This window comes from Emydura macquarii, unplaced genomic scaffold (genome assembly GCF_026122565.2).
Source record: "Emydura macquarii macquarii isolate MOO-44397 ecotype Brisbane River unplaced genomic scaffold, CSIRO-AGI_Emac_v2 contig_3305, whole genome shotgun sequence".
Classification (NCBI taxonomy): Eukaryota; Metazoa; Chordata; order Testudines; family Chelidae; genus Emydura; species Emydura macquarii.
Window position 1 is genome coordinate 473,315 of NW_027133442.1, and position 16,667 is coordinate 489,981.

Here is a 16,667-nt window from a genome sequence, read left to right on the forward strand (position 1 = left end):
AAGGCCCATTTTCCTCTGAATTTTAAAGGGATTTGAACACCTTAAATTCCTTTGAAAATCCTAGCCATACTCATTTTAAAATACATATTTACCTATACAGCCGTTGTTTAAAAACCAAAGTGCAAATCTTCCTTTTAAGTCCTTAGCTGGCAATAAACATGCCTGGACTCCCCAGCACTTGGCCATTGGGGCTGGCTAATAATGTTGTCTGACAACACATTGTGTCATTAATTTTCACTTCAACAGCCTCATCCTATGATTATCATGACATACTTACACACTGAAATGCTCAGGTAATGCATCACATGTTTTGTTCGTCTATTATTTTAACACCATCATGTTAGGCAAGTCATTGGAAAACAAAAGAGGGGATGAGTTATATTGCAGCGATGAAGCTTTTTCCTCTGTGGTAACTTAAGCAAAGCCTCATGCAACCCAAAATAACCAGGGTCATCTAGGGACAGAATCAGCTTCTCAGTTCTTGCAACACATTCTGCTTATGTCCCACTTTGTTTAGATTCAGCCATTATCTTTATTTGGTGGCAATAAAGTCTTTCATTTTGAATGAATGGCCATGCTATTCATTAATATGATCAAAGTATCTTAAATTCTCAGAAGAATGTAGAGATTATTTCAACATGGTGGAGGCCAGGGGTTTCGGAGTTTAGAGTAGGGAGTCTAGTTCTGTGTGTTGTCTACATTGACTTTAATAGGACGTAAATACAGGCATTGTGCTTTGCTGAATTGGGTTTCAAACTTTTTTCTGGTAAGGGATATGCTCTGATTATCTTGTATATAATTTAATTATTGAAAACCATCGCTCTCTTCCACTAAGAAACAAACAGGAAAAAAAGACCTCATGGTAACTAAAACAAAAAAACAAATACAAACTGACCATTTCATCTCCTTTATTTGAAGCCTCCCTCATTGTAAGACAATGACATTCTGGGACCAGATTCTCCAGCCTGCTAAGGCTTCTTTTTGACACTATAGCAACATAAACAGCTAAAACATCAAACTGGTCACTGAAGATTGCCCCCTTCCTTTCCCCTCCCTCCCCATGTAAGCAAATTTTTGTGGGTAGCTAGACATGACAGTAGCAGCCAATGTAAAAAAACAGCCCCAAGGCTGCTCTGATTTTTGTCTGGGACCAGTCTAGTAGGTGGACAGCCCTGGGGGGAAGGAAATGTGGCTCAAAGCTACCTTTTCATCCCCACTGGAGAATTTTGCTGAGTACAGTTTGGCTGTATCTCAGGATCTAGGCTAGAACATCTTGGAAGTTGCAAATAATCTGCATATTCAGGCTGGCTACATTCCTTCTGCATTGTACAGTTGGTGAGCAGATGCACTGGTGACTTCTTTCACTCTACAAGGAGTGTTTCCTTCTCTTTCTCCTTATGTGGGGTCATTAGACCACAGAAAGCTGCATCTGGATGGGTTAGACAATACAACATTTCATAGTTCAGATTTAAAGAAGAATCCTATAGTATTTTCTCTTCTTTTTAATTTTTATTTTTATGACTGCACCCAAATATTTTACTTACTTGTTAATTGTTTTGTGTTTGGCGGGCATAACAGAGATATTTTCATCTCCATGTTGATGCCTAAGACACATTTCTCAGGATGTTCTCCAAATTCACAACCTGTCATCATAGGAGAATTTAGGGACATTTTGCCAATATGTATTATTTTACATTTATTCAAGTTACATTTAATCTGCTACCCGGTTTTCCAATGCATTTAAATCTATTGGGAGTGTCTTGCCATTCTCAGTACTTTTTACTATACAATAACAAACAAACAAAAAAAACCTAGCAGTTGTCAATGGCAAACTTCATAAACTTGTTATCCTTTTTCAATAGTATTGAAATGGTCCCTGTTGTTTTAGCTTCTGAGCAGCTTGCAATTTTTAACATTCATTCCCAGAACCCAGTAAGGTAGGAAAATATTACTTTTCCCATTTTACAAAAAGACTCAGTGACTCACCCCAAGGTCACATGGGAATTTTTTGGCAGAGCAGGGAATTGAATCTTCATCTCCCAAGTCCCAGGCTAATATTAACCAACAGGTCATCCTTTCTCTCCACTGGCTGCCAAAATTGTTAAAACATTTTAGAGATACCCAACTTATTAATGTGTGTGTGCCCTGAAAATAAACAGTTTCTAAGACTTGCTTATTACTTAACCAGATTTTAATCCATAATAGAGTTAATGTTAGCAGCCCAAGGGAGGGGATATTAGAAATTCTTGGTTTATAGCACACATTGCAAGTTGTTGAAGTAGATAAATACTTCAGTTCTATACAGACATTGGGAAAAACTCTCAAATTGGAACTCTCAAGTATTTGGCCATCATTGGCTTTTTGCCAGGTTCTTATACAGGGCACCCGCCCTTTCAGAATTGATGCACTCTGCTCATCAAAACAGGAAGGAAAAAGCTAAGATGCCAAAGAGGATGCAAGGTTCCAGAAAGAATGAAAAATGAAATGCTGGGAGGAAAGGGAGCAAATGCAGGCAGTTGTTTCCCGATTAAGTATAGCATTGGTCGTTGTTGTTTTTAGGTCATGCTCCCTTTCCAGGTTAGAAATGTTTATCCTTTTTTTTCCATCTTAGCTATTTTAAAGGTTTGAGTGTGATCCCTTGGAAACGGTCAGCAGTGGCCACCACAGTTGATCCTTGAAGTGCATTATAAGCAAGTTGGAGGTTTCATAAATTCACAGTGAACTTTGTTACCTTGCAATACAGAAGCAAGTGATGCAGCTGCGCAGATGTCCTGCAACAGCAATCTAGGGAAAAGGCAGCTGTTGTGCAACACAGACTTTTTTGCCAGTCTAATGGTACAAAGACCCACCTTTAAAGATCCCAGGGTATGGACATGTTTCCAGGGGCATGTGAGACAATGGATTAGATTATCCATTATGTCTGCACTCTTCTAGGCACAGGGCAGTAGTGTGTGGTGATTGGAGAAGGACTTTAGGGAGATGGTTATAGGTCCTTGATTCTGTGCTGCTCAAAGTCTGTTAGAATATTAGAGGCTGCTCTGACTTACGCTACTGGTATAAGGTCCTAAAGATGTAAACCAGAATGGAAGAGTAATTTAATCAATTAATTCAGGTACAGAGGAAACTGACATGCATGAATAGCAGCGGTCTACTCCATTTGTGGACAATGTATACCATCTGCACTAGCCTTCAAAATCTATGGGATGAATATTGTTGGCTGACATTAAACATGATGGGATGCAGTATTAAAGAAAACACTGTGTGGGTTTTGAGATATTTGTATTTGCAGTTTCATTCCTGGGTTTTGTGAGTGTAAACAATTAATACTTGGGTATTTTGGGTAATGTTTGGAATTGGTTTTGTTGGGCAATATCATACCAGAGAAGAAGTCTGCAATTGCTGATGGATACTATGATGTTATGCTAATATGTGACTTCATGGATACTCTGGGTCATGATAATTATTATTTAGGTTTATAATGGTTGTGTATTTCTTCAAATGAAAGGCTAACTGATGGTATTACAGTATTTGATCTTGAAAAGCGTTTTCCTTTTTTGGGTCATTTCTGAGGAAGCATTGTGGATGTGTGAAACTGGTTGTTATATATGTAAACATTATTGACAATTTAAATTTTGGATTCCAGAGGATGAGTTTCTACTTCCACCTAGGAGTTCGCTCTGTGTTGCTTTTTTTTTTTTTTTTTTTTTAATTCCTTTTATAGGTGCACCAGTGGTCCCAGTTTCAGTAATTCCTGTAGTATTGGCTTTGGTATCAATAGCTCATTGCCATGAATAATCTCTGCAGATCACTTCCATGGGTTTAAAGCTTTTGGTTGCTATTAACTTGGTATAGAGCCTGCAGATAAAAATATATTTCCATCTTATCTTTTAAGAAAATTTTCTCAAAAACAAGTCTTTTGAGCCTTGATCCTTGAAAGTCCGTGGTCTTTTTCCATTGAGTTCAGTGAGAGTTCAAACAGGTTCTTTGTGAAGGCAGACCTGAATTTAAAGAATTCGGATATATTGGGCCTTATGAGGTAATGAGCACCTGTAACTCTATTGACCTCTCAGCATCATATCTGTTGTCATTTTTTGCTCAGTATTCTAGCTGGTACTTTTGGGTGGAAGTATGTGTGTTAAGAGCTCCCTGTGAAGATCTGCACACAAGCTGCCCTTTTTGTGGTGTACAACTGACAAGAACTGGGGAATCTGTCTGTACAATCTATGAATTCTATGTGAGATCTTTGTATATATCTTTACCAAGCTGTAAACTCCATTTTGAACGTGCAGCCTTTTGCCTTGTCTCTTGTCGGTATCAGATTATCTATTCATATAGATCGGTTCTATTCAGTTCATGTTAATGATTCTGGTCTTGAACCAGAAAGCCAAGTAATTCAAATATCTCATCCTTTCCCTTTTACAATCAGTGTACAAAGTGCATAGGAAAGCTCAAGGATGCATACAAATCATTAACATATTGCCAAAATTCTCACATCCATTACATCAACAAATATTTGTATTGATCCTAGAAAACCCAGGAACTATACTACACATTCTTGAGCTCCATCTGCTGGTACATTAGCTGTTTGCTAACTAGCTACATTTAAACCTGCACCACTTGTAACAATATCTGCCTGTAAACAGCAAAGATGTATACATTCTCAGAACAATTTCCAATTGGAATTTCTGTCGAGGTTAGGACAACTATTTTTCTTTAACTAAATTTTTTTGCAAAATTTTTTTTATCTGCTTTCTGTGGAAAATTCATTTTTCTCTTGTCAACAAACAAAACAAAAAAACCAAACAAACCTATAAACCAAAAAATTTGGCCAAAAACTGAAATATTTTGATTTGGATATGTTGCCACAATGCCTTTATGGGAATTGCAGTTCAGTTGGATTATGTCCCCATTACCTGGTTTGTACTTCAAAGCTGGACTTCAACTCCCATGATGCACAGCCTCCCCTTAACTAGTGGGTGCATTCTGGGAAATGTAGTCTGACCAGGGAGACTGGACTATTTAGGAAAATAGGAGTCTGGGGCACCTGAACTAGAACGCCCATGAAGTGGGTGTGGCATTTCCAAATTTAAATATTTTAGTTTTCAGCTAATATATTTGGGTTTTCAATTTTTATTTATTGATTTCATAGAATCATAGCGTCATAGAGTTGGAAGGGACCTCAGGAGGTCATCCAGTCCAACCCCCTGCTCAGAGCAGGACTAACCAGGACTAACCTCAGCTAAATAATCCCAGCCAGGGCTTTGTCAAGCCACAGCTTAAAAACCTCTGAAGATGGAGATTCCACCACCTCCCTAGGTAACCGATTCCAGTGCTTCACCACCCTCCTAGTGAAAAACTTTTTCCTAATGTCCAACCTAGACCTCCCCCACTGCAACTTGAGACCGTTGCTCCTTGTTCTGTCATCTGCCACCACTGAGAACAGCCTACCTCCATCCTTCCTGGAACCCCCTTTCAGGTAGTTAAAGGCTGCTATCAGATCCCCCCTCATTCTTCTCTTTTGCAGACTAAACAAGCCTAGTTCCCTCAGCCTCTGCTCATAAGTCTTGTGCTCCAGCCCCCTAATCATTTTTGTTGCCCTCCGCTGGACTCTCTCCAACTTCTCCACATCCTTTTTGTAGTGGGGGGGCCCAAAACTGGACACAATACTCCAAGTGTGGCCTCACCAATGCCGAATAGAGGAGAATAATCACTTCCCGCGATCTGCTGGCAATGCTCCTGTTTATGCAGCCCAATATGCTATTAGCCTTCTTGGCAACCAGGGCACACTGCTGACTCATATCCAGCTTCTTATCCACTGTAACCCCCAGGTCCTTTTCTGCAGAACTGCTGCCTAGCTCATTGGTCCCCAGTCTGTAACTGTGCATGGGATTCTTCCATCCTAAGTGCAGGATTCTACACTTGTCCTTGCTGAACCTCATCAGATTTCTTTTGGTCCAGTCCTCCAGTTTGTTTAGATCCTTCTGTATCCTATCCCTACCTTCCAGGGTATCTACCACTCCCCCTAGCTCAGTGTTCTCTGCAAACTTGCTGAGGGTGCAATCTACCCCATCCTCTAGATCATTAATGAAGATGTTGAACAAAATCAGCCCCAGCACCGACCCCTGGGGCACTCTGCTTATGACCGACTGCTAGCTAGACACGGAGCCATTGATCACTACGTGTTGAGCCCTACGCTCTAGCCAGTTCTCTATCCATTTTATAGTCCATTCATCCAACCCATACTTCTTTAACTTGCTGATAAGAATACTGTGAGAGACTGTATCAAAAGCTTTGCTAAAGTCAAGGTATATCACATCCACCGCTTTCCCCACATCCACAAAGCCAGTCACTTCTTCATAGAAACCAATCAGATTGGTCAGGCATGACTTTCCCTTGGTGAATCCATGTTGACTGTTCCTGATCACCTTCCTCTCATTTGCTAAAAAGTCAAAGTTTTCTACTGGGGGAAGGAATTTCCAACCAGCGCTAGTCAGGACATGAATACAGAATCATCAACAGTTTTAAGAAGACTTAATTTTTTCATGACAAAACTTTATTTTTGTAATCCTTATCCCATTGAGATATGACATTAAGGTTAAGTATACCAGGGATTGTTTAAAAACAATTACATTTCCAAAAACTTTCTAATACATTACCAAAGAGCACTTCCCCAAATTAAACAGGTTCTAAATGGCCGTTTTATTATATTAAATAAGACAAACACATAAGATCACACAGAGGCAAGAATAATTCTGCAGACACTCTGCAAAAGAAAGTGACTGTTGAAAGAGGTAGAAGGAAACAATGCAAATGCTCAGCTCTTAGCTACAAGTCAGAAGGAACAACTAATAAAGCACAATTGCTCCTTTATGTAAGCAAGTGATGCAACAAGCCAACACAGTATTTTAGTTCTCTTCTCATAATATAAACCAGTAGCACCATTTAAGATTAAATTGATATTATACAACGTAGAATTGTACTGAAGCTATGGAGTGTAAAATACACGTATGTTCTGGAGTCTTTTATGTCAGGCCATTAGTGTAAATGAGGCTAGAATTCTTTTCCACAGCGGCCCCCCCGCTCCCCTCCCAGTGTGTTTTGTACATTTGATAAAACACTGATTAATCCAATTAACAATCTGACAAATCAGCTAATTATTTATGGCATGAGGCCATAAAATATTTAAATTAGGAAGTTGCCTGTATCGTACACTGCCATGAAAAGGAGCAGCTTTTAAAAGGGTGCTGAAAAGTGCATTTAGCACAAGCTGTTTGCATGTAAACCGCTTATAAAAGGGTGTAGGCATGTTTATCAGTTTTCTCTGATTACATTGATAGGAAGAGTAGGGCTATAAATGATACACAGATATTGCTTCATGTAATAAGCTTGCTCACAAATGCACTTACATAGGAAGGTAGATTAAGATGAAAGCCTAAGACTAAACTGCACTACCATACAGTATTTTATGTGTAAAATGGAACTATTCATGCATAAGTAACTCACTGTTTCCATGTTCTGTAAATCATGGCTGGTTCACAGGTGATTGCAGCCTTCTTCTGCTACTGGCTCGTACAGATAGCTCTGTAGGTAAAGAATTCTGTGCTGCAGTGCTGAAGCTTTAGAATTCAAAAGCTGCTGCATGTACATGATGGAGGCTTGTTACTGTTAGAATATTTTTTACCTTTGGACATTAATGCTGGATGTTTCTGCTATAAATGTGCTTATCCTCCAATCCCAAACTGCCTCTCCACGTATGCTAGAAGAACCAAGGGCATCCTAACTACCTGCCAAAATCTCCAGCTTTCCTCATCTTACATGTTTTATAATGCAATTATGCATTGTCAGTACACAAATCTATAGCATATTGAAAAATACAATTTTACATGGACTTTATGTTTTTAACAGGGTTCATCACCTCAAATGTCCTCTCATGGCCTGTGGTGGCTGTGTGGAAGCCTGTTTCAGTTTTCCCTTCTCCCAGGGCTTGTTAAATACAGCGTTTCTCAAATGGTGGGTCCCTGGAAGACTCTAGATGGGTCTTGGGTCCATTGTGCAGGGGAGACTCTGGGCAGGGGTTTGGGGAAGTGGCTGGAGAATGAGCTCAGCCTTCAGTGATGGTTTCTGTGTTGCGGGGCTGCATCCCTGCTCCAGGCGCTGTGGCCTGGCACATGGATTGCAACATCACTCATGTTTTGCCTGCCCGCCCCGCCGTCATGGCTGGATTGCCAAAAAAGACAAAATACAGTTGGTGGGCCACCTTCATAAAAAACTTGGGAGCCACTCCCTTAATTCCACACAGGCTCTCCCATGACTTAACACCAGTACTGCCTGGAGCAGGTTTAATAAACAGTTCAAAACAATCCTCAGAGTCTCAAAACAAAGTCCATCACCACAACACAAAAATTAATACTCAGCTGCAGGATCTTCAGCCTGTCCTGGAGCTTTTCTATTCTAGTCTGCTCTTCACCAAATAACCACTCCCAGACCTTCCTAGCTGGAGCTCAGCCTTCTTCACCCCTCTCTCTGGCTCAGAGAGTCAGTGGGCAGCCCCTGTCTGCTGCTTTCCTGGCGCTCCCCTGGTTACTCAGGGTCTCCTGCAGGAAAGCCTCTGCCACAGCTCCCTCTAGCAGCAGCAGCATCCTCACCTCCCTGGGCTGAGAGAAGTCAGCTGGTAGCCAGTCTTCCCCTGCTGCTATCTCCCCCTTTATAATGTCCAGGTGCTTTCTCTTAAGACCAGATGGGTAGCAGATAACCCATCACCTGTGCATTGGACCCTCTTAAAGGGGCCAGTCACCCAGTGACAAAAAAATTGCTTTTAATAGAAAAATAACAGAGGGCTACTGTATAAGTTGGTTGCTTTATTCCAATATTTAATTAATTCAAAACCTCCATTTTTCAAAAATAAATGACGCTGCTACAACATGTCCAATTTGATAATACACCTTGGATTCCAGGGATCTTGCTGGAGGATTTAGGCCTAGCTTTCTATGGACTATCTAGGGCCTTGTCTTAGATGGACAAGTGGTTCTCTAAATAGATGAGATTTTGCTCACACTTAAGAGGCCACGAGCAAACAATTGTATAGCAGAACTTTGGAGGGGCAACCCGAGGTGTCTTGAGATTCCTATTGCTTCCTCAGAGTGAAGAACACCGTGATTTTAATTCCCCCCCCCCCCCTGCTGTTCAGACATTTCCTTCTGCTAGTATTTTTTCTCTCTTCGTTTTAGTTGGGCCTCCCACAGGAAGAATAGACTACTGCAGGCGGAAGAGAGAAAAAAACAAAAACAAACCCACATCAGGCAAGGCTAAGAGGAAAGCAAACAAGTTCTCCTATTGTGGTGCACAGTCAGGTCTGACCAGCTCTTCTGTGTTTAATATGGCAGGCTTCTCAACTGTAATGCATGATCGTCGCTGAGGTATTTGCAACACCTGGCTTTGCTTCAGCTATACCTACTGAGGGGAGCACAGCTCAACAACTGAAGAGTGGGCAAGCCTGGTAGACCTCTGGGATGCCAGGGCAGTACAGGTCATTAGAGAAATGACTTTTCCTTTCCCTATTCCTGATAGACATCTCTGTACCAATTGCCTTTGTGGCAGCCAGACGGCAGAGGGAGAATCCTTCTTCTGCTCCTGTGAAGTCCTAAGGAAGTATCTGAAATTAAAAGGGAGACCTATTGTGGAAGTCACTTGGGTTGCTAGTCAACACTAAAGTAATCTCTCTTCCCTTTGTCTCATTTGATATTGTTTCCTTAAAAACTGTGGCTCCCTCTTTTGATGACCCAATTAAGAATAGTCCACACTGTTGTTCTAAGTCTCAGCATCCCGTAAGATGCTTGCAGGACTGGCCTTAGGGCTTATGGACTTCATGCAAAGAAGTTTGAGGTAATATCATAGTTCCTCTCTCTCTGTGAATCAGGCCCTCCATTCTCTGTGGTGTGGTTGGAGGCCCTCTGACAGAAGGATTGGGTAGGAGGCATGGGGACTCTGTGTGACCACATAGGTAGCATCGATCTAAGGATGCTCCTACATACTCCAAACACTGCTCTCTTGACTTCAGAGATGTCCCTGTGTGTATTTGGTGCATTCTATGTCTTTTCTGTGCATATCTATATAAATGTATGAGAGATTTTATTATGTGAGAGAGAATTGGTGACAGGGAGACAGAATATATTATACAAGTACATAGTACACAAGTGTACAAGTACAAGTACATAAGGAAAATTAGAAAGATCAACCCACAAAACTAGATTAAACTAGCTAAAGACACAAAGGGTAACAAGAAAACATTCTGCCAATACATTAGAAGCAAGAAGTAAACCAAGGACAGGGTAGACCTGTTACTTAAGTGGGGAGGAGGAGAAACAATAACAGAAAACGTGGAAATGGCAAAAGTGCTAAATTACTTTTTTGTTTCAGCTTTCACTAAAAAACTTAATAGCGACTGGATGTCTAACATAGTAAATGCCAGTGAAAATGAAGTTGGATATGAGGTTATAATAGGGAAAGAGCAAGTTAAAAATTACTTAGACACATTAGATATTTTCAAGTCACCAGGGCCTGATGAAATACATCCTAGAATACTCAAGGAGCTGCCTGAGGAGATATCTGAGCCATTAGCGATTATCTTCAAAAAGTCAAGGAAGACGGGAGAGATTCCAGAGGACTGGAAAAGGGCAAATATGGTGTCTATCTATAGAAAAGGGAAATAAGGACTACCTGGGGAATTACAAACCAGTCAGTTTAACTTCAGTACCTGGAAAAATAATGGAGCACATAATTAAGCAATTTGCAAACACCTAGAAGATAATAAGGTGATAAGTAAGAGTCAGCATGGATTTGTCAAGAACAGATCATATCAAACCATCCTGATAGCTTTCTCTGTCAGTGTAACAAGCCAGTGGATGGGAGGGAAGTGGTAGATGTGGTATATCTTGACTTCAGTATGACTTTTGATTCTCTCTCGCGTGACCTTCTCATAAACAAACTAGAGAAATACAGCCTAGATGGAGCTATTATAAGGCAGGTGAATAACTGATTAGAAAACCGTTCCCAAAGAGTAGTTATCAGTGGTCCACAGTCAAGTTGGAAGGACATATTGAGTGGAGTCCCTCAGGGATCAGTTCTGAGTCCACTTCTATCCAATATCTTCATCAGTGATTTAGATAATGGCATAGAGAGTACACTTAAAGTTTTTGGACAGTACTAAGCTGGAAGGGTTGCAAGTGCTTTGGAGGATAGGATTAAAATACAAAATGATCTGGAGAAATGGTCTGAAGTAAATTGGATGAAATTCAATAAAGACAAATGCAAAGTACGCCACTTAGGAAGGAATAATAATTTGCATGCATACATAATGGGAAATGACTGGCTAAGAAGGAGTACTGCAGAAAGAGATCTGGGGGTCAGGGTGGATCACAAGCTGAATATCCATCAACAGTGTAATACTGTTGCAAAAAAAGCAAATATCATTCTGGTATGTATCAGCAGGAGTGTTGTAAGCAAGACATGAGAAGTAATTCTTCTGCTCTACTCTGCGCTTATTAGGCCTCAACTGGGCATTGTGTTCAGTTCTGGGCACCACATTTCAGGAAAGATGTGAAAAAATTGGAGAAAGTTCCGGGGAAAGCAACAAAAATGATTAAAGGTTTAGAAAACATGACCTATGAGGGAAGATTGAAAAAACTGGATTTGTTTAGTCTGGAGAAGAGAAGACTGAGGGGGGAACAAAACATTTTTCAGTACATAAAAGGTTATTGCAAGGAGGAGGGAGAAAACTTGTTCTCCTTAACCTCTGAGGATAGGACAAGAAGCGATGGGCTTAAATTGCAGCAAGGGTGGTTTAGATTGGATATTAGGAAAAGCTTCCTAACTGTCAAGGTAGTTAAGCACTGGAATAAATTACCTAGGGAGGTTGTGGAATCATTGGAGATTTTTAAGAGCAGGTTAGACAAACACCTGTCAGATCAGTGGTTCTAAACCTGTGGTCTATAGGCTGCTTGTGGCCCAATCAGCACACAGCTGCGCCTCATGTGACATCCTCAGGGCCATATAGGTATTTTTGGATGAGTCCCACATAACACATTGTGGACGGCATATATGGCCCACAATGGTAAATAGGTTGAGAACCACTGGTCTAGATAATGCTTAGTCCTGACATAAGTGCAGGGGACTGGACTAGATGACCTCTTGAGGTCCCTTTCAGTCCTATGATTCTATAATGGAGGAGGTAGAGTGTATGATTTAGGGAAAAGGAGAAGAGAGAAAGAAAAGCAGAAGGAGACTCTGAAAACAATTCATGAAAAGATGCACTATGATTTATTACAGGAAAGAGAGAGGAAAAATTAAGTGCAGTAATCCATACTTGTTGTATGGGACTTGGCATATATATTTCTTGAGTAGTTTATCTGATGAATAATCTAGCTGGGACGATGGTGATCTGGGTTCAATTCCTTGCTATGCCACAGACTTCTGTGTGACCTTGGCCAAACCACTTAGTCTCTTTGTGGCTCAGTTCCCCATCTATAAAATAGGGGATAATAGCACTTCCCTGCTTTGCAGGGATGCTGTCAAGATAAATGCATTAAAGATGGTAAAGTGCTCAGATACTCTGATAATAGGAGCCATATAAAATAGTTAATACCTTAAAGGGATCACTCATCTTAGTGGCCTAGGTCTATCCAGGACCAGCCTGCTTTTCTCCCACCAACAGGGTCACTAGGAAGCATTTCCTGCCTACCACTTCACAGTAACTGATTGATTGATTGATTGGCTCATTGTTCATGCCTTATAACCGTAGAAATACATGACCACATGCTGGCATTTGGATTAGGTTTGGCCAACTACATCTTTTAGTTTAGATTTTCAAATATGGGAACAAGGACTCTTTATTTTAATCATATAAAGCAGTAACTACCTGGACTGAATTCTTCCCTACTGTAAAACTAGGAATGATTTTGCCCCATGTATTTAAAAGCCAACTGAATTACACTGCTCAGTGCTTGGCAGTAAAGATGCCATTTCCATTGGTGCATAGTGCACAAGAGGCGAGGTGCCTCCTAGTATAGGGTGAGAAAACTACTTCAGTACAGTTTCACTCCTGATACTGCTACTTCTGATACTCAGAGTCTGACTGTGCTTTTGCCCAATTCAATGTAGTGGGTCAAAGGATACACTGTGGCATTTTTACTAGTCAACACAAGGAAAGTCTTTGTAAATTCTCAAAACAATGGTACACTGGTACTTAAGGTTACTTACTAGGACTATGATCCTGAAAGGAGAATGCCTATGAAAAGATAGATAGAAGGATGTACTGTATTTCCTGTAGTTTTATTATATAAACCCTGGGATCTCTAACAAGACTGGAAAGCTCTAATCTATATGGTGACTGAAACCTTTCCTTTGGATTAATCAAAATAATGTGCAATAAAAGAGGGCATGCATGTCTGAGGTAGAAGGAAAGTATATTTGTGATTATATGCAGAAAAATGTTGTTTGGTATAGTACAGCCCCTTTGAAAACACTGCTCTTGTAAGGCTACCAATGTTACTGAGATTGTAGGTTATTACCTCTTTCTTATGTGATGAAGGGTTGGGCTGGAAAGGGCTTGGGGTTTTCTTTGGGGGAGCGGGGGAGGTTGGAGGTTGATTTTTAAAGCTTTGCTTACTTTTGGCTATTTTATTTTGTACAAAATCTGAGTTCTCCTGTGTTTATTCCATCTCACTGGCATCGTGCACCAAATACACTTGAATGCTATTGCTGTGGAAAGTATAGGGGGCTGAATGACTGACTTGTAAATTTGATGGTAGAATCAATTTCTGCCGTTTGCTATTAAAATATTTGCAAACATCTGATTCATACACACCATCATTCTAATAGTTTCTTATTCACTGAGATTCCACAGTATCCCTAAACTGAAGTCTAGTTCTGATCTCTTAGCTAAAGTACTGGAACACAGTATCACTTAACTAATAACTGGTCTGTTCAACTGTAGTCCAGGAGTTAGTGTGAAAAGTCATTACTCTTTTATTTGTGAAAATATATTTATTTTTGTACCAAAGAATGCTGAAAATACGATTTTGTGTACCTGTGAATTAACTTGAAATTTGTTTTTTGTTTAATGTTGTTTTTATGGGATAGTTTTCTTTTTTTAATTGTGGACTTGGTTGTTACAGTGGTCAAACCACATGATTGTTTTTAATTAATACCTTACTATGTTTGTGCCTATTGAGACTACAGTACTAATACATCTAATTTAAAATAATAATCTCATCTAACTTCCTGAGATGTTATATCCTGTAATTAAACGTCAACAGTCCTGCCTCCAAGAACAAGTACAGTCTGTCTCTCACTCATATTTTTTCTTTTGTAAGGGGAAGTCCAAATAGTATGGGATAAAAGGTTTATAATTCTAGTGACTAAACTTGTCCATTCTGTTTCCATGCCTCTTCCACTTGCTTGACGTCATACTGTTTTTGTCCCTGTCTAGCTCATTGACACAATTGCCTCAGAAATTGGAGAACTGAAACAAGAGATGGTACAGACAGATCTCATGCTGGAAGATGAATCCGCTGATTTGCAAAGGTGATTAAAAAGTATATTATAATAGTTCCTGGCAATGTAAAATGACAAGCCTGTTTTCACTGTGCTGTTTTATTCAGGAAGCTATTGTTTCTGTCATATTCATTACTTTTCCTCTGGTGAACACAAAAGGTTGTAGTTGCTGTAGATCAGTAATGAAGATGTTTGCCTGTGAGCAGTGAGAGTGTCTGCTGATTAAGTTGTATATATATTTGTTTTAATTTATTTTAGAAGCAGTTGAACTTTGTATACTCCCGATTCCTCATAACAAACAAACAAAACCCTAGGAAACAGATACAGTTTAAACTCGGAAACTACTAACATTATTACTGCTGGTTGTGGAAATGAATCTAACTTTTACATTGTAAAGTTTTTAAAATATTCATTGCTCCAGTCAACTTTATGAAGATTCAAAGGTACTTTCATTCACTAATACATTGTTGTTTTGCCTTTACAGGTTAGTAATAGTAAGGTATTGACTGCTATAAAGTGGTCCTTATTAAAGTATTTGTGAGATCCATGTGAAGTTTGTTTAATTGGGGCAATCTTAATATGTAAGGACAGTAGACTGATGAATTTTGGGAAGGCTAAGAAAGATGTTACAGTACAAATAAAGTTCTGGTACATAAAGTGCAGAAGTGGGTTATTATTGTAACTGTTAATTTAAATCTATTGCTTTCTATTGGCAAGCTAGTGAAATAGATAGGTAAATATTAGGACCATAGCTATTTGGTTTATCTTTTTAAATGTCTTTTTTAGCAGTACTGACATCTAGAAATGTTTGACAATTCAGTCAATTTTAGGGGACCTTTTTCCTCCTAAAAGGTGAAATATTAGTTGTGAAAGGAAAATAACTGATCCAGACATTCTGTTTAATCCGAGTGTATTGAGTAAATAGGCGGGTTTCTAACTAACTGATCTTTTATAATATGCAGCGTTGTTGTAGCTGCGTTGGTCCCAGGATATTAGAGAGACAAGGTGGGTGAAGTAAAATATCTTTTATTGGACCAATAAAAGATTTTGCTTCGCCTACCTGACCTTTTATAAGGCAGTGAAATGACTTCTTATTGCAATACCTATTAATATCTCCATAGTTAGACTTAGTTGCCATTTTCACTGCAGATGCTCATTCAGGGATATATAACTTGGTTCAGTACTGGTATTTGAATCCAGAGAAAATGTAACATACAAATTCTGAGTCAATAGGGGTCTGTTTGTGTGTGGTTTCCTTTTAAAAATAATTTAAATCACCTTAACTGCTTTTTAAATACTCAGTAAAATACTTTGAAAATGGAGTGGCTGCAAGGGCCTTTAGCTATATTCTAAAACCAGCTCAGAAGAAATTTTCAAATTGCGAAATTTTAGCTTCCATGCATTTCAACAGTTGTGGTGGCACAAAGAAGTGTTAAGAAGATGTGGTCAGCATCTTGGGGAGTGAAGCTAGTGCCGCCCCACCTCCTGTGTGTTGGCTTCCTTCATCAACAGGCGTGAGTGGGTAGGGCGTATAGTTCCTTTCTGGAGTAGCAGTAAGCACCACTACAAAGCCCATTGCTGTCCATATCCTCTGAGCCATCCTGCTTTACGCCTACAGGGCAGCTCAGGGGTATTCTGTTTGGCGGCTGCCATTCTGTTCTCCCCCTCACTATTGTCTTGATAAGGCCAGAATTTGGCCCTGCCTCTTTCAAATGGAGTCTCATGTAGTTTGTTTGTTTTTTTTAATTGATGAGGGGAGACTGGCAGCCTGATGTCTAAATGTGTTTTACATTTGTCAGGGCCATTCAATAACTAGTTTAAATAGTTTTTGTGGTGTGGTATTCTAAGGTATATTGTTCTTATTAGTGTCATCTGGCAGAAATATTACTTTAAAAAAAATCAGTGAGGCCATTCATTTCCTTCCAATCATAGCAGCATGCAGAAGATTCATCATGGAGCTAACCCTGGAAACAATCACGCCAGCAGCTCTGTTCCCTTTCCCCTTCCCTCTCCCCCAGCCTTGCCCTGATCCCTGTGAATGGGAGAGAAACAAGCTGGGAGAATGCACATCCCCACTGTTGCATGAGTAACACGCTGTAATACACTGCAGTGGAAAG

The 16,667-nt window shown here is 39.8% G+C and overlaps 1 protein-coding gene across 4 annotated transcripts in view; it reads left to right on the forward strand.

Annotated features, from left to right (window-relative positions):
- Positions 1 to 16,667, forward strand: part of RIN2 (Ras and Rab interactor 2) — a 118,864-nt gene that overhangs the window by 62,298 nt on the left and 39,899 nt on the right. For all 4 annotated transcript variants that reach the window (XM_067533031.1, XM_067533030.1, XM_067533028.1 and 1 more), the window contains one exon: positions 14,486 to 14,580. In XM_067533031.1, the coding sequence (XP_067389132.1) occupies positions 14,486 to 14,580 (95 nt within the window). The remainder of the gene's footprint in view (positions 1 to 14,485; positions 14,581 to 16,667) is intronic.